The sequence below is a fragment of the Crocuta crocuta genome, unplaced genomic scaffold (genome assembly GCF_008692635.1).
Source record: "Crocuta crocuta isolate KB4526 unplaced genomic scaffold, BGI_CrCroc_1.0 scaffold48, whole genome shotgun sequence".
NCBI lineage: Eukaryota > Metazoa > Chordata > Mammalia > Carnivora > Hyaenidae > Crocuta > Crocuta crocuta.
Genome location: NW_027533089.1, coordinates 15051866 through 15074007, shown reverse-complemented (window position 1 = coordinate 15074007; position 22142 = coordinate 15051866). Strand labels below are relative to the sequence as shown.

Below are 22142 nucleotides of genomic sequence, written 5' to 3'. Positions count from 1 at the left end.
GTTTAGTGATCTGTTGATGTCTTAAATTTTAATTAACCATCATCAAATCATTCCCATATTTTTTGGTATTTTTATTTTTTGGTATGTGTTGATATTTTTTAAAGTGCATAGAGTACGAGAAACAAGCTACAATTACACATGGACAAATAGGGCACTAAATTTTTTGAGATCTTGTCATAAAGCTTTGATCAAGATTTCATTTTAGATCACTAAAGCAGATGAATAAGGCAAATAGTTTTTCTGTTGACACTTTCATATACTTTGACTAATGGGATTCTTGCAAAGGAACAATAAATGAATACGGAGGATTAGGGAAGTAAGTTCAGTTTTACAATTATAGTAAACCAAACTGGTAAATATAATTCTCTAACATTATATCCCTGAGATTACACTATTTTTAGGTGCTTTCTAACGAACTCTGAAGAAACATAAAGCAATGACCATGTCTAAGGAAGCTCCCTAAAATTAAAGCTTATTCTACTACAGTATTAAAGTGCTATTCATTTTTGTATCTTTAGTTTCTGCCCTGAGAATGAGAAAGCTACAGAACAAGGGAACATCAACCTTAATTTAAATTAAATTCCAAGGAAGTGAGAATATACCAGGGAATCTTTCATTAACATATAATCACTATTCCACTGAAAAGCTCAATAAAAATGTATTAAAACAAAATGAAACAAAAACATAAAATGTTTGACATCACCACATTCCAAATCAGATCATTCAAACTATGAAATCTAAGGGGAAAAAAAGCAAGGTTTCTTTCATTATTGTGATTAATAACAGAATTTGTATATATACCTAAAACAAGGAAAATTTCATAACCAATAGGTAAGGTTGTAACAATTTGACTGTTACCTGAAAAAAAATACACCCATATATACTCTCCCTCCCCCCTTTACATTTCAGCTACCGGGATGAATGACCCAGGGGCATCACTTGAACAATGCATTCAATTCTACTGATATTTAGGAAACATGACAGAATGAAAAGAAGTAACCTGTCACAACACTACTAGACTTCCTGAGCTCAAAATATCCAAAGAATTAGTAAAAATGGCCTTAATTAAGCTTGAGTATCTTAAAAGAATTTTCTTGTGTTAATTTATTTTTGAGGGTGAGAGAGACAGAGTGCAAGCAGGGGAGGGGCAGAGAGAGAGAGAGATGGAGACACAGAATCTGAAGCAGGCTCCTGACTGAGCTGTCAGCACAGAGCCCAACATGCCTTGAACTCAGGAACCATAAGATCATGACCTGAGCTGAAGTCAGATGCTTAACGGACAGAGCCATCCACGCACCCTATCTTGAATATCTTAGTAAGTAGCTTAAAAATGAAACCAACTAGCCCCTTGGTGAAGTAAAAATATTTTAGAAAACAGCTCTTTAGTATATAGTACCCAATAAAAAATTCATTGTCTTTTTGCTCCTTACTGTTTGAAGAATACAACCTACTTTCCTCTTAATTTGTAAAACAGAGATCCAGACAAAATATGGTTCAACCTCACCACATTAAGTAGGCCTTAAAAACTGACTACAAATGTGATATATATATGGTAGCAAAAGCTGCTTTTCAAAAGAGAATTCAATTCTGTTGGTGTTACTACCACGTCAATACTGAACATTATTTGTCATAAAACAGGCAATTATGATCATCTTTAAGAAAGGTTACAAATATAAAAAAGGTACAAATAGCTGAAATATAAAACAACACAACCAGCACAAATTACATGATGGTAGCACTCTATTAAAAGTAAAGAAGGTAATCTCCTAATATACATCAAAAAGATACAAAAATAAAGCTATAATAATCCAGAAGGTTAAATATTAAGAATGGCAATATGAAAGTAGAACAAAAGAAACTGGTCCATTCCACACATTTTATTTTTGCCCGTTTTCTGACAAGCGCACTACCAATTTTACATTTCATTATGGCACTCAGATAAAATTTATGGCCTTCTAAGTTAAAACTTTTAACACTTACTTCTTCAGAAGGAAAACTGAAAAGGCAGTCTGCACCAAAGTGGTACTTTTACTGCCCCTTTTCCCATCCCCAATCACCGCATTTAAGGGGCTACCCTGTAACTCACTGAAGTCTACTGTAGCCTTCTTTTGTTGAGGCTACCAGTTTCTCAAATTAGAGCATGGGAAACATCTTTACTCACCTATACCCCCTTCCAATCCAGTAAATCAATAAATCCTGAAGGTTTTATTGCCTAAATCTGTTTTAGATCTGTCTCTTCTCCATTTTTACTACCAATATGTTGGCTTAAGCCTTTTTATCTTGCCTCTGGAAAACAGCAATATATTTTTCTGGCAACTGTATTCCCCTCTGTCCTATCAATTTTCCTTCATACCAACAATGAAAGTAATTAAAATACAAATCTGACGCCAGTTAGTTGTTTATAATTTTTAAATTTTGCTCCCTGCCTATAGGATAGAGTCCAAACTTCTTATCAAGGTACACAGGCCCTACCTTCCTAACCAGCATCATCTCTCATAACCAAGCTATCGGATTTATCTTAGATGGCTCTCTTCTTCATGACTTTGCCTTTTCACTATCTTTTCTGTCATAGATGAGTTTTCTCCTAATTATTTTCCATGTTACCATAAACAGCAACTTCTATATAAGCAAGTGGTGATATTTACCTGAAATGTCAAAAGGTTATATGCCCTTCTTTCTGTGTGCTTTCATAGCACGAGTATCTATTTTATTTACGGCCTACATTTCACTGAATTTTTCAAAGAAACCAATGCATCTGGAAGCAATGAAGAAACTGTATAGAAGGATATAAATATAAAAGAAATAAAAATTTTTCTCTGCCTCCTACCTGCCATTCAACAACTTTTAAACTGTTTTTAGTTCTTCTGTTGGTAATGATTAACATGGTTATATCTGTAATTCTTGATATATAAACTTTAAGAGATTTATTCTGTCTTCAACTTTTTATCTTATTCCTAATTCTTTTAGTGGTTACCTTCATAACACTGGATATTATGCTTTAGCTCAGTAAAGTATCCTGCCAACTGCAGTCGAGCAGCCCAATTTCCATGCCTATTTACTTGACTCCTTAAGGACAGTGATTACCGTTTTATTTTGACATTCTGAAAGCCTATACCAAGAAGAAATATTTATTGTACAAAGTTTATTTGGACTCTCAGGTAGGTACATCTAGGAAATGTAGTTGTAAGACAGCCTGGATCATGAATTACCTTAAAGGTTTATTTCCTTTTTAAATATCACAATCTGCAAATGTGACAAAATGTTCTAATATGCATAGATAGAACCTTGATCCTAATTTGTTAAATGCCTAAAAAAACTGACTACATTCATTTATTCATTATTTCATTCATTTTAGGGAGAGAGAACGTGTGTGTGGGAGCAAGCTGGGGAGGGGTAGAGGAAGAGGGAGAGAGAATCTTAAGCACGGTCCATGCCCACAACAGAGCCTGACATAGCGGGGCTTGTTTTCATGACCCTGAGATTATGACCTGAGCTGAAATCAAGGGTCAGACCTTAACTGACTTGAACTACCCAAGTACCCTGACAACATTTATTTTTTAATTAAAGACAGATGAAATGTCACATTTAGAAATATATAAAAGAAATAAATATTTTCAGTTCAATGAAATAACTACACAAAATATTTTAAAACTTCTCTTACATAAATGATACATATATTTATAACCATATATTAGCTGAATGATTTTAGCCTTAGATTCAACTAGGAGATGTGGGTAATATGGCACTTGCCTCACAGTTGTTGTGAGGATTGTATAAATTAATTAATATAAAGGACTTGGAACAGCAACTTCGTACAAGTTAACAAATGTTAGTAGCTATTATTAAGTAAAAAATTTTGTGTTATTATTTAGTACCGTTGCTATGTAGGAGTCTTAGTGATTCTTTCACTGAACTAGAACTGTTGCCAAACATTATTCAGATCTTTAAAAAAAAAAAGCTTCTTTGTTAATGTTTTAATATTATAATTAGAAATAATCTGCTTAAGACTTATATTTTTGTTTTCTTTGAAGAAACAGCTCATGTACTTATGCTGCAGACACACTACAAAAGAGAAACTATTTTAAGTAACTGTGAAATTTCTTTAGCGACTACAATTTCACGCACAGTTAGCTTAACCTCCATTTCATCCTTCTATGTTTTACACACCAGTAGCAGCTCTACCAGTAGTAGATAGGCTAACGCTTAACATATGCCACTTTCTTGAATAATGCTGTTTAAGCTGACTTCTAAATTGTTCTGAAACCAGCTACAGATTTTCTATGTAAATTGGATGTAACTAAATGTTTTGATGTTCTTTTCCCTGAACTGTGAAAATATTATATACTTATTGAAAATGTTTGTTTGGGCCGTAGGGCCAAATTTGTCAACACAGCCTTGAGAAAAAACAAGTAATGGGGGAGTCATTAAAGTCTATGGTAAACTGAAAAGTAAAGATTTAATAATTTAAACTAAAAACTACCAATGGAATTGTGTTAATTATAAATGCAAGAGGAATCTTCAAAAAGGGAGTCTGGTGTTTTATATTTAACTCATTCATTTTCTTCCAGTAAGTCTGTGAAGTAGGTATTACTATTCATATTTCCAAGATGAGAGGCAAAATACAATAGAGGTTTAAAAACTCGGGGCTCTGGAGTCAAACAGACCTGAGATGAAGCTGGGTTGTAGCACCTAATTGCCTGAGTAATTTTGGCAGATAACACCCTAGTTTCCTTTTCTGTTGAACAGGTATAGCAGCATTTACATTAGAGAGAGTTGTTGTGACTAAATAACGTAGATAAGATACTTCAGCATATAACCAAGGTATAATAAACACTCACAGGTGAGCCAATATAATTACTGCAACAAAAGTGAAGATTCTAGAGCAACTTCCTAACTCAAAGTCACAAAACTACTAGCTGAGATAAAAATTCAACTCTTTCAAAAACTTTTATAAAAAGGGGGTAAACTTCTAATAAACTATAGATATTAATATTTCCTCTCTACTGTCTCTGGCTTGCTGGGAGTGCGTATAAATGTCAAAAGAAGAGTATTATACACACAGAAAATAGGAATGCCACAATATAAAGCTAGTCAATTAGCATAAGTCTAACTCCAATTAGGTAATGGAGTGGAAGGGATGAAGTGGAAGTCGAAGGGATCTAACTATATTCTTAAAATTATTTTACGTCCTACTTAGGTCCATTTATTCAAACCTAGTATAATACAATCATTACTGAAGATAGGTATTTTTCAAATATTATCTGACTACTATATTTCAGATGAAAATAAAGGCCCTTTAACAAATACCAGGACTGTTGAGCTATTTTCCAGAACCAGTAATGGTATAATTTGGTGATCTGCAGAGTAGGCTTCTACTTGTATTTTGTGAATGACACCAAGATGTTCCAAAATTCAAATTAAAAAAAAAATCTCAATCTGTGGAGTTTTTTTTTTTTAAATACTTTTAAGCTTTTCTCTTCCAGAATATTCTTAAACCTTTGAAATCTGTAATCATGTATTAGATAAAAAATACAAATAGCAGAGGAATGTTAGTAGGGAAACACTGTAATTAGTCCAATAACTTGCTTTTTTCACAAAGCAATAGTTTTTATATTACAAATATATTTTTGATTTACATTATAACATGTTACTTCAAAGAATCTCATATCTTCAACCTGATCTACCATCTGAAAAAAATTTGAAAACCAGTACTAATATTTATTCTCAACTGATTTTAAAAAAGGGTCTCAATTAATTTCTGGAACAGGTTTATCCTAAGAAAAAGTTTCATTTTATAATGGTTTTGAAATTTTTTTCAAGTAGCAAAACATTTTCTCTTCAAACACAATTTTTATATGCATTTAATAATGATGAAAATGGTATACATTTTAAAAATTCATATTTATAGTATTTTCCTTATTAAAATGTCAATCAAAATTTGAAACCTAAAGTTATGTTTGACATAATTTCTGTTGTTCCATATAAACAAGTAATTGCGAATGGTAAGTTTTCATACTACCAATTCATTATCATATTTCCTCTTGTTCTTCTTGATTCAAATGATTCAGGAGCTCAAAAGTGGAGTAACAGAAAATTTTGTTCCAAAGTTTTAGCAGTAGCAAATCTAATAGTTCTTGTTGTATTTCCTAACTATTTTCTTTTACCCTACTTTGCTAAGAGCAATCATTATAATGCTATTCTTGGAGTCCTCCACATTTTTATTTAAAAAAATTTTTTAACAATTTTTTAAAGGTTTATTTATTTTTGACAGAGCACAAGCAAGGGAGGGGCAGAGAGACACACACAGAATCCAAAGCAGGCTCTAGGCTCTGAATGGTCAGCACAGAGTCCAACGTGGGGTTCGAACTCGTGAAGTGTGAGACCATGACCTGAGGTGAAGTCAGCTGCTTAACTGACTGAGCCACACAGACATCCCTCAAATTTTTTTAATGTTTACTTTGAGAGAGAGAGAGAGAGAGAGAGAGAGACAGAGACAGAGACAGAGACAGAGACAGAGTGCGAGTGGGGAGGGGGAGAGAGAGACTCCAAAGCAGGTTCCAGGCTCTGAGTTGTCAGCACAGAGCAGAATGTAGGGCTTGAACTCACAAGCCATGAGATCATGACCTGAGCTGAAGTCGGAAGCCTAACCAACTGAGCCACTGAGGTGTCCCTTGTTTTTTAAATCAGCAAATCAGATACCACCACCAGACCCAATTATTTACCTAGGATTTATTACATGCTGGGACTATTCTAAGCAGTGCACATATATTAACTCATTCACTCCTTATAACCACCCTATGAGATAGTAACAATTATCTCCAATTTATAAACAAGAATAATCAATTTGTAAACAGATGATCAAGATCATCAAATGGGTAGCAATGGACTTTCTGAACCTAGACAGATTGGTTCCACAGCCCGTGTTCGTGTTCTTAAACACTACTCTAAACTCCTTCCTGATATAATCAGGACTGAACAGCAAATTAAGTTGAAATAATTTGCTTTACTGGTTCATTTTTTTAAGTATTTCAGGTAAGTTGACTTTTTTCAACTCAGGAAGTACTCTGGTTTGGTCTCTAGTCAAATCTTCAAAATGACTGCTCAGAGAAAAGGTAGGTATAAATGCAGAAGAACAGGAAGTGTTAAAAACCAACAAAATAATTGATGACTATTTAATCAAATAATAAATAAAAATATTTTGAAAGGGAAAGGAAAGTAGTGGGACCTCAAGCATCTTGATGAACCAAGATCTTAAAGAGAACAGGTACTAGCTACAGAAATAGAGACATATAATTAAGGAGAAGTATAAAACTTCTATAATCGCTATGTCCAGAAGAAGGTGAAATCATTAAGATATGAAAACCTTACATAAATGAGGAGACAAGAAAGAAGTGCCAAGCTGCCTTAGTCAAGTTCAAATTCACGGAACTGAAAGAGTATAAAAAGATAAGAAAAATAACCCATCTACTGAAATACTACATTTAACCTTATAAATCTTGGACAACAGAAGTTAAATTCTTAATAGAAAAAAATACTTGATCTATGCTTATCTTCAGGAAAATCCTAGGTAACTTTTAACCTGATGGTCATGTACTGTCTGAAAAAATACCTATAACGGTTAGCAGCCAGACTGTGATCCCTCAAAATCTGTGTTTATTAACATCTCTTTTTAGATATATTTGAGATGCTTACAATGTCCTTATAAATAAAATATAAATGAGAGATCTACACTTTGTGATGATTTTAACTAAAGTGTTGTGAATCGATAACTGCCAACATAAAGACAAATCTTTTATACTCAGCATGTATAAGTGAAATATATGAAAAAGTCACAAGCATCTACAAAGTTCAAGTACGTTTTCAGCATACACATACATACATACACACACACACACACACACACACACATTTAAATCACCTTTTCTATGGCTACCAATATATAGTTGATCGAGTAACTCCATGGCTTACACACTTCCATGGCTCCCACTGCCCTTAAGACAAAGTCCAGATCTCTTAGCAGGACTTGTGAGACAGGATGTCCTGGTTCCTGCTTGCCTCTCTGGACTCATCCCCTGCCACCTTGCACTCTAGGTCCCTGTCTCCTGTCGCCAGAGCTGCCATTTCCCTTTTCTTCTGCTCACCTGGATACACTTTCCATCAATTCTCAAGTTAGATTTCACCTCCTCCAAGCTTTGTCCCTTTTCCCCCCAGCACACCACACTTTGGGTTTACTTACCTGCTTACTGGTCTACCTCCCCACTGGATTGTAGGGGCAGCCCTTCAATATCTGTATCAATAGTGCCTGTCTTGGTGTCTGGTATATAAAAAGCACTCAATACATGTTTAATGGGAAAAAAAAAATCAACTTTCCCAACTTAGTAAAAACAGCCCCATTCAAAGACAAAACCTTATGAAACACTGTATGTTAAAACCTGTGGATTCAGAAATAAACTGTTCTAGATTTCAAAGAGCACAATTTATTGGAAGACAAAGAAAAGCAAAATAATATAGTATAGTGAAGGTTAAGTGCATATCAAGGTATTCTCAAGTGTTTTGGGAATACAGAGGTATAGCTAACATCACTTGAGAGTGCTAGTGGTGGATAAGTAAGGGAACTGAAATAAGGAAGCTTTCCGAGAAGGGGAGACACCTGAGCTAAATCTTTGAAGCCAGCCCAAGTAGAATGTATTTACTCCAGTAACTGAGGGGGGAAAAAGGTAAGCGATCTATGGGACTGCTCACCTAGTCCCTGCTCTTCACGGCTTCAACTGTCTGTGCATGGTGCAGCCTTCCACATAGCTGCTGTAGCAGTCAACTGGCCTTACGTTCTTCCATCATCTCAGCTAACAGTTAGTTACCCAACCTGAGCTAGAAAAAAATCACTGTTTGAAATATTTCAAAGAAAGTAAATGAGGAAGAATTAATCCCCTTCTCATGAGAAGAGCTAAAAGATTTAATACTCAGGAACTGGCAGTTACTATGATGTCCCACTACAAAGAAAAAGCCAGTCAGTAGTGGGGGAGAAGGAAAAAAAAAACAAACCAACAATGTCCCTTCCCTTCTATTCAAAGATTCTATATATGGACTAAGCTGAAGTTACTCATGCTACTTAGTAAATGTGAACTGTATAATACCTTTTCTTTCATTAGTTTTTTCTTCAAACTACAAATTAGTACGCTCTTCACAATTAAGCCAACATCCTATTATTTGTAAATGGTACCTAGGTACATAGTTAAGAGCAAAACTAGTAGGAAAGCCGCTTATCAAAAAACCTCATTCTATCTAGTATTGTGATGCTAAGTAGGTCCTTTATGATCAAAATGGGTGGGGGAGAATAAGACCAAACAAAAGTAATGGAGTACATATTTGTAGAATAAGGGATTTCAAAGACATCCTCTGTTATTAAGTTTTGTTATTTATTTATTTTTAAAACAAACTTCTGGCTATGAAAGGCTAAATTCAGCCTCTGAAATGAGTAAGCATTACTAAAAACATTTAGCCTCATCTCTGGAAAGACCTATAAAGCATACAATTAAGCAAGAACCAAAACGAGTATTCTGGTTATACTTATATATAAATTAGGAAACCATTCCTGTTTGATGAATACATTCACAATTTTCTCTTCTAAAGAATTTATATTCACAACGATTTATATATATACACAAACGTGTTTAAGTATTTTCAATGTTTTTAATGTAAGGCACTAGTCTATATATTATAAATTTTTACTTTTATGAAATTAGAACTAAATTTAACTATGATTTCATAATTTTTAAAAGTTTATTTATTTTGAGAGAGACAGAAAGAGTGTCAGTAAAGGAGGGGCAGAGAGAGAGAGAGAGAGAGAGAAGAGAATCCTAAAAAGACTCTGCAGGGTCAGCACAGAGCCTGACATGGGGCTTGAACTCACAAAACCAGGAGATGGTGACCTGAGCCAAAATCAAGGTCTGAGCCATTCAGGCATCCCAACTATGATTTCAAAATTAAGCCTTAAGGCAAGGCTAACATAGAAAAAAAATACTGCACATATTTACCTATGAGCTTATACCAATAATCCAGAGGTCAGTGCTGCACATATTAAGTACTAGTTCTATACTTGAATGTCATTTACGTCTAATATGCCTTGTCCAATATGCCATACTTTCATATCTCCAGCAATATTTCTAAGAGTTTCTGGCATTTTTGGTTCTACTAGGCTTCTTAAAACCACTTAGCAATTTTGTGAAACAGTGTGCTAGCAAATGCTTAATGAGAAGTATACTGTAGTGATTAGAAGCAAGGAGTAAAGAAAAAACAATGGAAATGGCATAAAGTTATATTAGGACACAGACTCACTTATATTTACATACAATAATCATTTCAGCTTGTAATTATTTGTGCATATGTTAAGACTATGGTTACTGCTGAGCTGTAAGTGGTGAAAAGTGTCAAGATACCACAAAATTAATAATGAAAACTGCACAGAAATATAATTTGAAACGGGTGTGATTCAAGTTTGATTCTAGTAAAAATATAACATAAAAATGGCATAGTATTGAAGAATTACTGAAAAAGGGCAGTAAGTAAAAAGAGCTTTTACACGCACTTGGTTTACTGTTTAAAGAACATCTGATATGACTTAAAGGTAGAACCTCTTAATTTATCCTTAATTATAAGACACTGTGTGTGATAAACAGTTTATTATAAAACATCTCTTGTTCAATTCTTTTAAGTTTGGTGTCTTAGGAAATAATCGTTGTTGGCTAAGCAGTGGTATGGACCATAGAATAAGAGCACTGCAACTAGAAGATGACATACAGATTCCTTCTACAATTTGTCCCATGTGAAGAGTTCATTTAAAAAAAAAAAAAATCAAGGCCTGAAAATCAAGTGGAAGGGTCTTACTAAGACTAAGGGTCTTACTTACTACTAAAATGTAGTCAAGTCCTACATTTTAAATCTACGTGAAATAAAATTTAAAACAACTTTTTTTTATGTTTATTTTTGAGACAGAGCATGAGTAGGGGAGGGGCAGAGAGAGAGAGGGAGACAGACAGACACACACACACACACACACACACACTCCAAAGCAGGCTCCACCAGGCCCTAAGCAGTCAGTACAGAGCCTGACGCAGGGCTCGAACCCATAAACCAGGAGATCAGGACCTGAGCCAAAGTTGGACGCTTAGCTGACTGAGCCACCCAGGCAACTCTACTTAAAATTAAGTTTTTAAAACTTATTGTTTAGATATGACCTTACATGCAATGAAGACTAATTCCTATGTATGGAAATCTTCTAAACATGAAAATATATCAATGGTATATATGAATCAAGAAAATGAAAAAACACAGAAGGCTTAGAACCTATTTCTGAGACACCAGGAATTTCAGGTTCACAACTAAGAAACAAATATTAAAGGGGCACCTGGGTGGCTCTGTCAGTTAAATGTCTGACTCCTGACTTTGGTTCAGGTCACGATCTCATAGTTCATGAGCTCGAGCCCCACATCGGGCTCAATGCTGACAGGGTCAGAGCCTGCTTCAGATTTTCTCTCTCACACCGCCTTTCTCAAACAGTAAAAAAGTTAAATAAGTTTTGGTTAAATATTAACATTTAAAGCTTGTTTTCTTTTGGAACTATAAAACTATAGTCCGTGTTAGAAACAAACCTTTACTACCTAGTAAGACAGAATTACCATCTGAAAGCTTTACAAACTGTAACACCTCAAAATAGAATTCAGTATGTATAAGTGAAAGATATTAAAAGGAAATCTAACAAAGAGATGTGAACTTTTTTCCTCACCCCAAACAACGGAACTCACTAATTCAGTTTAATTTGGCTTATATAAATGATCTTTTCAGGCCACTTTTTTTTTTTTTAATTTTTTTAATGTTTTATTTATTTCTAGGAGAGAGAGAGAGAGAGAGACAGCGTTGGCAGGGGAGGGTCAGAGAGAGAGGGAGTCACAGACTGAAACAGGCTCNTTAAGTTTTTAAAACTTATTGTTTAGATATGACCTTACATGCAATGAAGACTAATTCCTATGTATGGAAATCTTCTAAACATGAAAATATATCAATGGTATATATGAATCAAGAAAATGAAAAAACACAGAAGGCTTAGAACCTATTTCTGAGACACCAGGAATTTCAGGTTCACAACTAAGAAACAAATATTAAAGGGGCACCTGGGTGGCTCTGTCAGTTAAATGTCTGACTCCTGACTTTGGTTCAGGTCACGATCTCATAGTTCATGAGCTCGAGCCCCACATCGGGCTCAATGCTGACAGGGTCAGAGCCTGCTTCAGATTTTCTCTCTCACACCGCCTTTCTCAAACAGTAAAAAAGTTAAATAAGTTTTGGTTAAATATTAACATTTAAAGCTTGTTTTCTTTTGGAACTATAAAACTATAGTCCGTGTTAGAAACAAACCTTTACTACCTAGTAAGACAGAATTACCATCTGAAAGCTTTACAAACTGTAACACCTCAAAATAGAATTCAGTATGTATAAGTGAAAGATATTAAAAGGAAATCTAACAAAGAGATGTGAACTTTTTTCCTCACCCCAAACAACGGAACTCACTAATTCAGTTTAATTTGGCTTATATAAATGATCTTTTCAGGCCACTTTTTTTTTTTTTAATTTTTTTAATGTTTTATTTATTTCTAGGAGAGAGAGAGAGAGAGAGACAGCGTTGGCAGGGGAGGGTCAGAGAGAGAGGGAGTCACAGACTGAAACAGGCTCCAGGCTCTGAGCTGGCAGTCAGCACAGAGCCTGACGCGGGGCTCGAACCCACTAACCGTGAGATCATGACCTAAGCGAAAGTCGGACGCTTAACCGACTAAGCCACCCAGGCGCCCCTTCAGGCCACTTTTTAACTCGAAAAAGTGTAAGGGTTTTAATGAAAATATTTAAAAATTAAAAATTTAAAAAAGTTTATTATTAATCTGAACATTGAATCAAAATATAGCAGATTTTATTGGACAGTTAGAACTATCTATTCTTGGTTGTTTTCAGGTGTTAAAGAGGAGATTAGGTACCTGTAAATATTAGTGATAGTTGTGTAAATTAACAAACCATATTCTTTGTTAACCAGATAAAAAGTTATAGTTTACTGCCTACAATTATGTGCCAGGTAAAAGGTGCTATACTTTCGTCTCAAATTTCATCGTAAAGACTAAATTCTTCTTACAAATGAATACAAGCATCTAATTAATTCTTCTTTGTCGTCATGTGGCCAGAAGTTAGGAAGACTGGAGGCCTTTAGGATCCAATCAGGCTATAGTAATTCTGCATCCCCTTTGCTGAATAACCATGACAGAACTGGGTCCTGGTATGCAACCTTACTTTTCCTTTCTATTTGTTTTAATTCATCTAGTGTTTTAATTCATCTAGTGGGCCAGACAGAAATCAGTTGAGTTTTTAAAATTACAAAATGTAAAAGCTAGAGACTTCTTTATATTTAAAGTGATTAAGCAATTTAGTATTTCACCTTATCTCAACTATACCAACTAATGGATGAGAGATACAAGATAACAATACCTTTTTTGTTTCAAATTGTGCTTCTTCCTGACAGCATCCTCTACAGTCAGGGTCCAGCTGAAGCAGGTTAAACTGTCCAAGAAGATCACAAGAGCTGCAGAGCAAGTTGCTGGAGAAGCCTAACTCTCTGCAAGCCTCCGATGAAAACTCTGCCCCGAGTGCAGACACCTGAAGAAAAAAAAAAGAAATAAAGCACTATTCCATATTTACATCACAAAGCTTCCAAGAAAGGAAAAACTACGGTTATCCAAATCTAACACACTGGAGATGAATTCCCGAAATGCCTCATTTGGAGGCAAATTCTTAAGTTTTTAACTCTATAACCTTATAGGAGTCTTTGGTTCTTCCTACTTCCCTACAATTTCTTTTTCTTAAAAATCTGCCATTTTTCAGGGTAGCTGAAATATGAATTATCAAAAAGAGAATATGTGACTTCTTTATGATGTGTATATCACATTAAATACTTTTATTAAACACTTAAGTTTTTTTAAAAAGGAATTTCTTTAGAAGAAAAACAAATGCCCCTGTTGATATGGGTCTATGGACTAACATTAACTTCTAGACTTCATTCACATGTAGCAGGGGAAAGGTGAATAGGATGGAGTGAGGAGAGCAGGAGCACATCAGAAACAGAACTTTGGGGGCACCTGGTCGCTCAGTCGGTTAAGTGTCCGGCTCTGATTCTGGCTCAGGTCATGATCTCATGGTTAAGGAGTTTCAGCCCTGCGTCGGGCTCTATACTGACAGTGCAGCCTGCTTGGGCTTCTGTCTCTCTCTAAAAAACAAACATTAAGAAAAAAAAAAATAAAAAGGAAATGAACTTTGGGGTTTAGGTACCAGGTCCACCACTTAAAAGATGTGACCCTGAGCAAGATAACCCCCCTCCTCTTTAATTTCCTCACTGATAAAGGACAATAATGCTTACATTAAAGAGACTGCAGTAGAGAGGAATGAAATGAGTTCCGTAACCCATCAGAACAACAAGCACAAGCGAGCTTATCTGTTCTTGTCCCTTGTCCCTTCTCTCATGGAGGTCTCAGTGAATATGGTATATTTTCACCTAAAGTCAACCCCTCTACCTTTGCTTTGGAGTCTATCTTCTGCCATCTCCATAGGGGATTTTAATTTAGTTGGTAACTCAATTCTGCAGTGTATTCAAGCCTTATTGTTCTAACTGCTTTCCCCACCTTCTGTCAGTTCTGAATTGTTACTACAGTCCAGCTTCTGATCCTACCACTTCACTAAACTTGCCAAAAATCATTAAATGCAAAGACATTCAAAACTGTTCTGGCTCCAGCTGTTCCTTCCAAGGGCTTGTCTTCCTTCTCTTTTCTATGCATGCATCTCTTAAGTGCTTCTGTTTTCCATTTCTATTTTTTGCTTTCTCTTTGCTTTATGTATCTTCTATAGATGACCCCATCTTTCCCAAGGTTTCAAATACCCACTTATTGAAAACTCTCAAGTCTTTTTGTTGAGTGTTAAACTTCCAAAGCCAACAGCCTACCCGACTTCATTATGTTCCACAGGCATTGCAAATCAAAAAAAATCTCCAACCGTGAAACTTTCTTTTCTGCTTAAATCTATTCCTCCCAAAGTATCCAATTATCTTAGTAAATTGGCACCATTTTCCCCGACCACCTAGTTGCTCAGGTCAGTCATTCTACATTCCACATTCTTTGCCATTCTTACAAGCAATTAACAAGTTCTGACAATTCTGTTTCTTAAAGAGCTCTCAAATCATTTTTTGCCTCAGTGGTTTTAATGGTCACCACCAGTCCTACCTTTCTTTACTTCTCCAATCCCATTCTACTTTTCAGCTATTCCTGAAAGATTAAAACTCCTATTATACATTTGCTCATGCTTTTCCTACATCTAACGGTCCTTTTACAACTTATTTCTAAGAACCTGATCATTATCAGTCTTCCAGGAAGCCTTCTGGGGAAGGAGGGGATCAGATCCTAATCTTTAGCCATAGTACTTTTCAGAGAAAGAAATTTGTGCATAGGTCTAAGACAGCACCAGTCATGACACTGTACTATGTAAATTTAGAGTTGTCTGATTCTCCTGTACTGTGAACTCTTTTAAGGGCAAGCATTAAGTTATCTGTTTTAATAGCACTTGTGCTAGTTCTCATATGTACTGAACAAATGAATTGGTCAAAACTACAGCCTCAAGTTGAGAGGGATTTGATTGTTTGACAGCAATTGGTTGATCTTCTAGACCAAGGGTACGCGAACTTTATGTAAAGGGCCAGATTAGTAATTGTGTTAGGTTTTGATGGCTAAATGGTTTTTTTTTTTAATGTTTTGTTTCTGAGAGAGAGAGAGACAGCTGGAGTAGGGGAGGGTCAGAGAGAGAGGGAGACTCAGAATCCAAAGACAGTCTCCAGGCTCTGAGCTAGCTGTCAGCACAGAGCCCTACGTGAGGCTCGAACCCACGAACCGCGAGATCATGACCTGAGCCGAAGCCGGTCACTTAACCGACTGAGCCACCCAGGTGCCCTTGATGGCTAAATGGTTTTGTTGCAACTACTCAACTCAGCCATGGAGGCACAAAAGCAGTCACAGAAAATAACAAATGAGTGGGTGTCTGTGTTCCAATAAAACTTTACATAAACACAGGTAGCTGGATTTGGCCCACCAGCTGTAGTTTGTCAACCTTCTAAGTTAACCAGGTAGATCAGAATCCAAGGGCAACTGCTAAAATAAAAATTAAATGGTGCTGGCATAGTCTCCCAAAATGCTGATTATTCCATTGATCTTGTGTTAGCAAATACCTCAATTTGATATTTTATACATCTTTTACTTTATCTCTTTAATAATGTGGGATGTGTATAATAATCAAATAGATCATGTATCCCAGTCTTATGGGAGGCACCTAAGAGACGTGCTACTGTACTAGTACTTTGAGTCATTTCTTCATTAGTAAAGTGATATGCTTGATCTATTTCACAGGTTAATTTGTATTTTCCAAAGATGGCTACACCAATATATACACATTATCCCACATAGCATTCTTACAGTGTGACTGGCAGTCTTCTACTGCAGAGCGGGAGTCTATTTTCCCTCCCCGTGAATCTGGGCAGGGGCTTGTGACGCATTCTGACGAGAGTACAAAAAGAAGTGATACTATGTGATTTGAGGGTAGATTATAAAAAGAAGAAACAGCATGGCTGTTGGTCCCACATTCTGTGCCTATGTCTCTCTCAGAACATTCAACTTTGGAATGTGGCCACCATACTGTAAGATAACCTAAATTAGAGGGATAACATGGAGATTCCCATGTAGAGAGCAAGTGAAGCCCCAGATGACAACCATCATCAACTAGTAGATATAGGAGAAAAGAACCTTCATATTGCAGACCCCAATCTTTCAGCTGAGATACCAAGGAACACACAACTTATCCTGCTGTACCCTGTCTGAACTGCTGACCCACAGACTCTAAAAGCAAAATACTTTTTTTATACCTCTAAATTTTATGGCGATTTGTTTTGCAGCCATGATAATTAAAACAGGCAATAAAAGTGAAATCACTTTGAAACCATGAACTGCTTAACAAACGTTAAGAAATTGTTATTGCCAAAGCAGGTTTAACAAAACAAAAATCTCAAATGATCATCCAGTTGTTATTTGGTTTTAGTCTGGCATTTATTGAGCACCTACTGACAGGCGGCATAAGTATGCACAACAGGTGTTCTGGAGTCTGATGACATCTTGATTCAAATGTCAGCACAGAGCAACCTTACTTCTGAATTCCTGAATAGGAATAATTACTACATATCTCACAAAATATTGAGGATTAAAGGAGAAAAAGTACAGGCAGCATCTAATTTCCTACCTAGGACACAGTGGGTACTTAAGAAATGTTAACATTATTCCCACTTTCCAGTACTCTTAAAAACCTTCTTAAAAAACACAACACACTACTTATGTTTAATCATTACATACGGGATAAAGGATGAGTGTAGTGAAGCTACAAGGGTTACTAGAGTTTCATGAATGAACTACTTTCTAGCTCTTCTATCATTATTTTTGCAGACTCCATGCTTTGAATCTAAAGATAAGAGAACATATTCAGTACTTCACTAATAAATATCAAATGCTAAATATAGGAGTTCAAAATTATAAATGTCTGCTAATCTTTTTATTAGCAAAAACGGAATAACATTTAAATAGGCACATTAAGGCTAAACATTAAATTTTAAAATAACCAGCCACACTTGTAAGAAAGACCCAGATTCTATGGACAGGATGGGATAACCGTGATTGGGATAACCATTTAAGTTTAACTTTCCCCAATTCATAGTAGGATTGACAAGCTAAGAGACTCCATTCCTTCCTTCATGCATCACTCACGATTTTTCTGGTATCACTGGATCTTCGTAGAATAGGGTTGCTGGTAGGGAAACTGAATCAACCATATTATAACATTACCTTTTCAGGCAAAAGTCTGGTGTGTGCATCTTACTATACAAACATATGAATAGTTACTTCTTAACTGGTCCTTAGTTTCAGAAAACTCATAGGTTTTTCATATAATTGCAAATGGATTTCAAATCCAAGACTAAACCAAATCGATGGGAATAGATGAACCTTATGAAAATGAATACCAGAAACATGGCCATTATAGCAAGCTCTTACAAAGCACCAGATATTTTGCTAAGCACTTTATGTCATTACTCCATTTAATCTCAACCACTCTCCCCATTTTACAGAGAGAAACAGGCTTAGGACAGTTAAGGTAATCTAAAATAACCCAGTAAACAGCAGGCGGCAACATCAAGGTTGTAATTCTGAATGGCCCTCAAAACCCTTATTATTAACTATCATATCTCAAAGAATCCATGGTGCACCATTATTGTGTGTACCACTAAGAAGAATAATCAAAATGCTGGCAATTACAGACTGATGGATATATTAACCTGTGAAGAAAAGGGGATGAGGTGTCATGTTTCAGAATTAAAGATACACAGTATCATTCTGTACTGCTTCCGGTATAGTGCCTTTCATAATATTGAAGAAATATTATGTAGGAGCTGAATGAAGACTTGAATACCACTTAGTTCTGGGGTGCTCCAGAGAACAGCTCCCATAGGCCATACTAAACTATTACTTTTCTACTGCTTAAGCATATTCAAAATGTATTTTCAGATTAAATCACTTTATATCCTCCCAGTTGTCACCTCATTGGAATGCTGGTAACTGTGCATTACTATTAACTTTAAATTAGAGATACACAGTGGCACAGTGATAAAAACTTGTCTAGTCTAAGGACTCAGAGGTGTAAATTAACAAAGAAGGAGCTAAATCCTCTAATCATCCCAGTGGCTCAACCTCAAGGTGCCAAGAAATTCCTCATTCTCTTTTCATTCAGCTGTCAGGTTCCAAAGATTTGGCTTATTTATTCCACCTGGCCTTCCCCTACCCCTTCAGACTAACTGGGAAATGCAGTTTTCTAACTTCTTAGTGTTTTTCCAACAATCCTCCACACTTCCCTTTTCACTCTCAAGGAATTTATTGCCTTATTTTCTTAGAAACACTACTTATCGCTGAAGAAAGAGATAGAAATACACCTTAGGGAAGTTAAAATAGTTCAGCAACGGTGAATTGCTCAGAACTCTACTTTTGGTGTCATTTTGCATTTGTGGGAGTGGGTGGGGTTCATCACCAATCTACACAAACTACAGATTATCTTCAGGATTCTGGTAACAAGGAACAAATACAAGTGAACTAGGAGGCCATTCACAAGTCAGACACATTTTAGTGAACAAATACATATGAGGCACAATATAAAAATCAGCCCCCCAAAAGGTCTCTGTATTCTCTTTGGCTACGTTCTAATTGGCAAAGGAGCAGGGGCAGTGCACAGTTACAGAGCTGTAAAGACAGTGCATCTGTGTAACACAATAGAGTATAAGGTATGATGATAGCATATGGGAGGGAGAGAGTACACCTGGCTTCGCAAATCTGGAAATGGTATGTAAATTAAGCTCTGGATTTTATGTAAACACTTTAGGCCTGGTGAGGGACAGCATGGTATGGGAGAGATATGCTGAAAACAACCCCAATTCTTCAGCTCTATCTTTTGGCTCTTACAGTAGAGATATGATGTGGTAATTAAACCTGGCTAGACAAATACGTATCAGGTAAAACAGGCCTGGTTAAGGAATGTTCAAAATAGACTCTACCTTAAACCCAACAGGGAACAGGGATTTTTAATAATGACAGTTATTAAGTTTTAAAAAGATGACTTTGGATACATCATAGAGACTGGACTAAAAAGGGAGAAAAATGAGACAGGGAACCTTGTTTAAGGAATCTGTTGTGGGAATTCCAGGCAAGCAAAAATGGTGGCCTGATTTTACGTACTGACTGTGGAGACAGAATTAAGCGGACTGGTTTGGAAATTTTTAAGAGTTTAATGACTAATTCGATCCCAAGAGCCAAAGAGAAGAATTTTAAAATGACTACTTGCTGGCTTGGGCAAATGGGAAGCTGGCAAAGCCAACCATTTAGGTTCTGATGGAAAGAGTGTACCAAGAGGCTATTATTGCTAAGAAGAGAGACGTTAGTGGCCTGAATGAGAGATTAACAATAAGTGCATAGATTTTGAGAGATATTTAGGAAGAAAAATCAACAAGACTTGGCAATTGCCTGAGGTGAGGTATGTAAGGAAAGAATCAAAGATGATACCCAACTTTGACTTAATTTCTGTGGATGGTCACTGTGGTAGATTATTTCATGGCCATAAATTCCTTTTATCCTGGTATGTAGATTTCCTTGCAGACTATGTCACTCCACCCATATAGAGATAGAGTCTGTTTCTCCATCTCTGAAATCTACACTGGCCCTATGACTTGCTTTGACAAATACTGTGAGGTAGAAGTGATATATATGATTTTAAAGGCCGGCTTCAGGAGGCATTGCAGCTTTTGCTCTTGGAGTGCTGCCCTGAGACTGCTATGAAAAGAAGTTGGGCTGGCCTATAGGAAGCTGAGAGGTTGCATGGAGGAGAACCAAGTCACCCTGGCAGACAGCACCAACTAAGAATGAAGCCATCTTGGGCCTTTCAGTTCAGCTGACCTACTAGCTAGCTAAACACAGCTCCATACATTAGACACAGGAAATCAACAGAGGAACTACTCAACAGACCCACAGAATGAGAAATTCTTGTTATTTTAAGCCACTAAGTTTTGGGATGGTTACACAGCAGGGGATAATTGAAGAGAAATGAGGGGAAGTCAATGTGAAGGGTTATTCCTCATCTTTGCATGGTGGTGGACTCAAATTATCCAAGATAAGCAAAAAACCAAAAAAACAAAAACCACCACCACCAACAAAAAAACCCCAAAAAACCCCCCATGCACCCTCCCCCCAAAACACAAAAACCAACCTCCGGTAGAAAGTTTAGAGAGGGGTCTTTCAGCAATTTCTAAAGCACCAAGTGCCTGAATAACAGAGTACCATAATACTAGAGAGGTTAAAAAAAAAAACAAACAAAAACAAACAAAAAACCCCCACATCTTTCAGGTACGGTTGCAAAAAAGGCAAGCTCTTCAAACTAGTTTTAAAAGTTAACTTTTTGTTTTATTTTTTTAAGAGAAAGAGCAGGAGTAGGGGTAGACAAAGAGGGAGACACAGAATACAAAGCAGGCTCCAGGCCTGATGTGGGCTTGAACCCAAGGGCTCAAGATCATGACTTGAGCCCAAGTCAGATACTCAATCATCTGAGCCACCCAGGTACCCCAGGATTTTCAAACTCTTTGATGAAAGTAAAGCAGGGGTGTTTATAGAAGCCTTCGGTATAGGCTCTAACTCCCTCAAACCTTAGGTAAATCAATCAAACCAGGTCTCTTTGCAGAAAACTTTTCAGCAGGTTCAGCAAAGTGAATACCTGAAGAATTAGGTTGACTAAATGAAGCATGAAAAAGCTCCCACAGTGCCTGAAAAAGTTATTCATTCACGTAGCAAAACATGGATCGTAAGATTCTTAGGAGTTAACCAATATTAAGTTGTACCCAAGGGAATAGAAAAATAAGACAAAATTAGCCCTACCCCATTCAAAGATTAAGAACGCATTTGTTGTGTTAATGCAGAAAAACTAAATTAAAAAATCAACACTACTCGATTTTAAATGAGACGAAGGCTATTATTTTAGAAAATGAATTTCAAAGAAAAAAATTCTGGGCGCCTGGGTGGCTCAGTCGGATAAGCGTTCAACTTCGGCTCAGGTCATGGTCTCACGGTTCGTGGGTTCGAGCCCCACATCAGGCTCTGTGCTGACAGCTCAGAGTCTGGACCCTGTTTCAGATTCTGTGTCTCCCTCTCTCTCTGCCCCTCCCCCACGCATGCTCTGTCTCTCTGTGTCTCAAAAATAAATAATTAAAAAAAAGAAAAAAATTCTGCTTTGCTACGGAGTAGCTTTTATTGAAACGTTGTCAAAAGTCACAAATGGCACTAAAAGGCATCCAGCAGCACGTGAATAACATCACAGATACAAGGTTTGTCTAACAGTGAATTAGAGATCACTAGCAATTCAGAGAAAAAAGTAAACAGAAAGTGTGCCCTGGACCAAAGACTTGGGGCTTTCTTCTAAGATTTAGGGAGCCTTGTCACAAG

The 22142-nt window shown here is 36.4% G+C and overlaps 1 protein-coding gene across 2 annotated transcripts in view; it reads right to left on the bottom strand.

The window, feature by feature from the left end:
* SELENOF (selenoprotein F) overlaps nt 1-22142 on the bottom strand; it is a 60986-nt gene that overhangs the window by 37063 nt on the left and 1781 nt on the right. For both annotated transcript variants that reach the window (XM_077746153.1, XM_077746152.1), the window contains exon 2: nt 13525-13692. In XM_077746153.1, coding sequence (XP_077602279.1) covers nt 13525-13692 — 168 coding nt within the window. The remainder of the gene's footprint in view (nt 1-13524; nt 13693-22142) is intronic.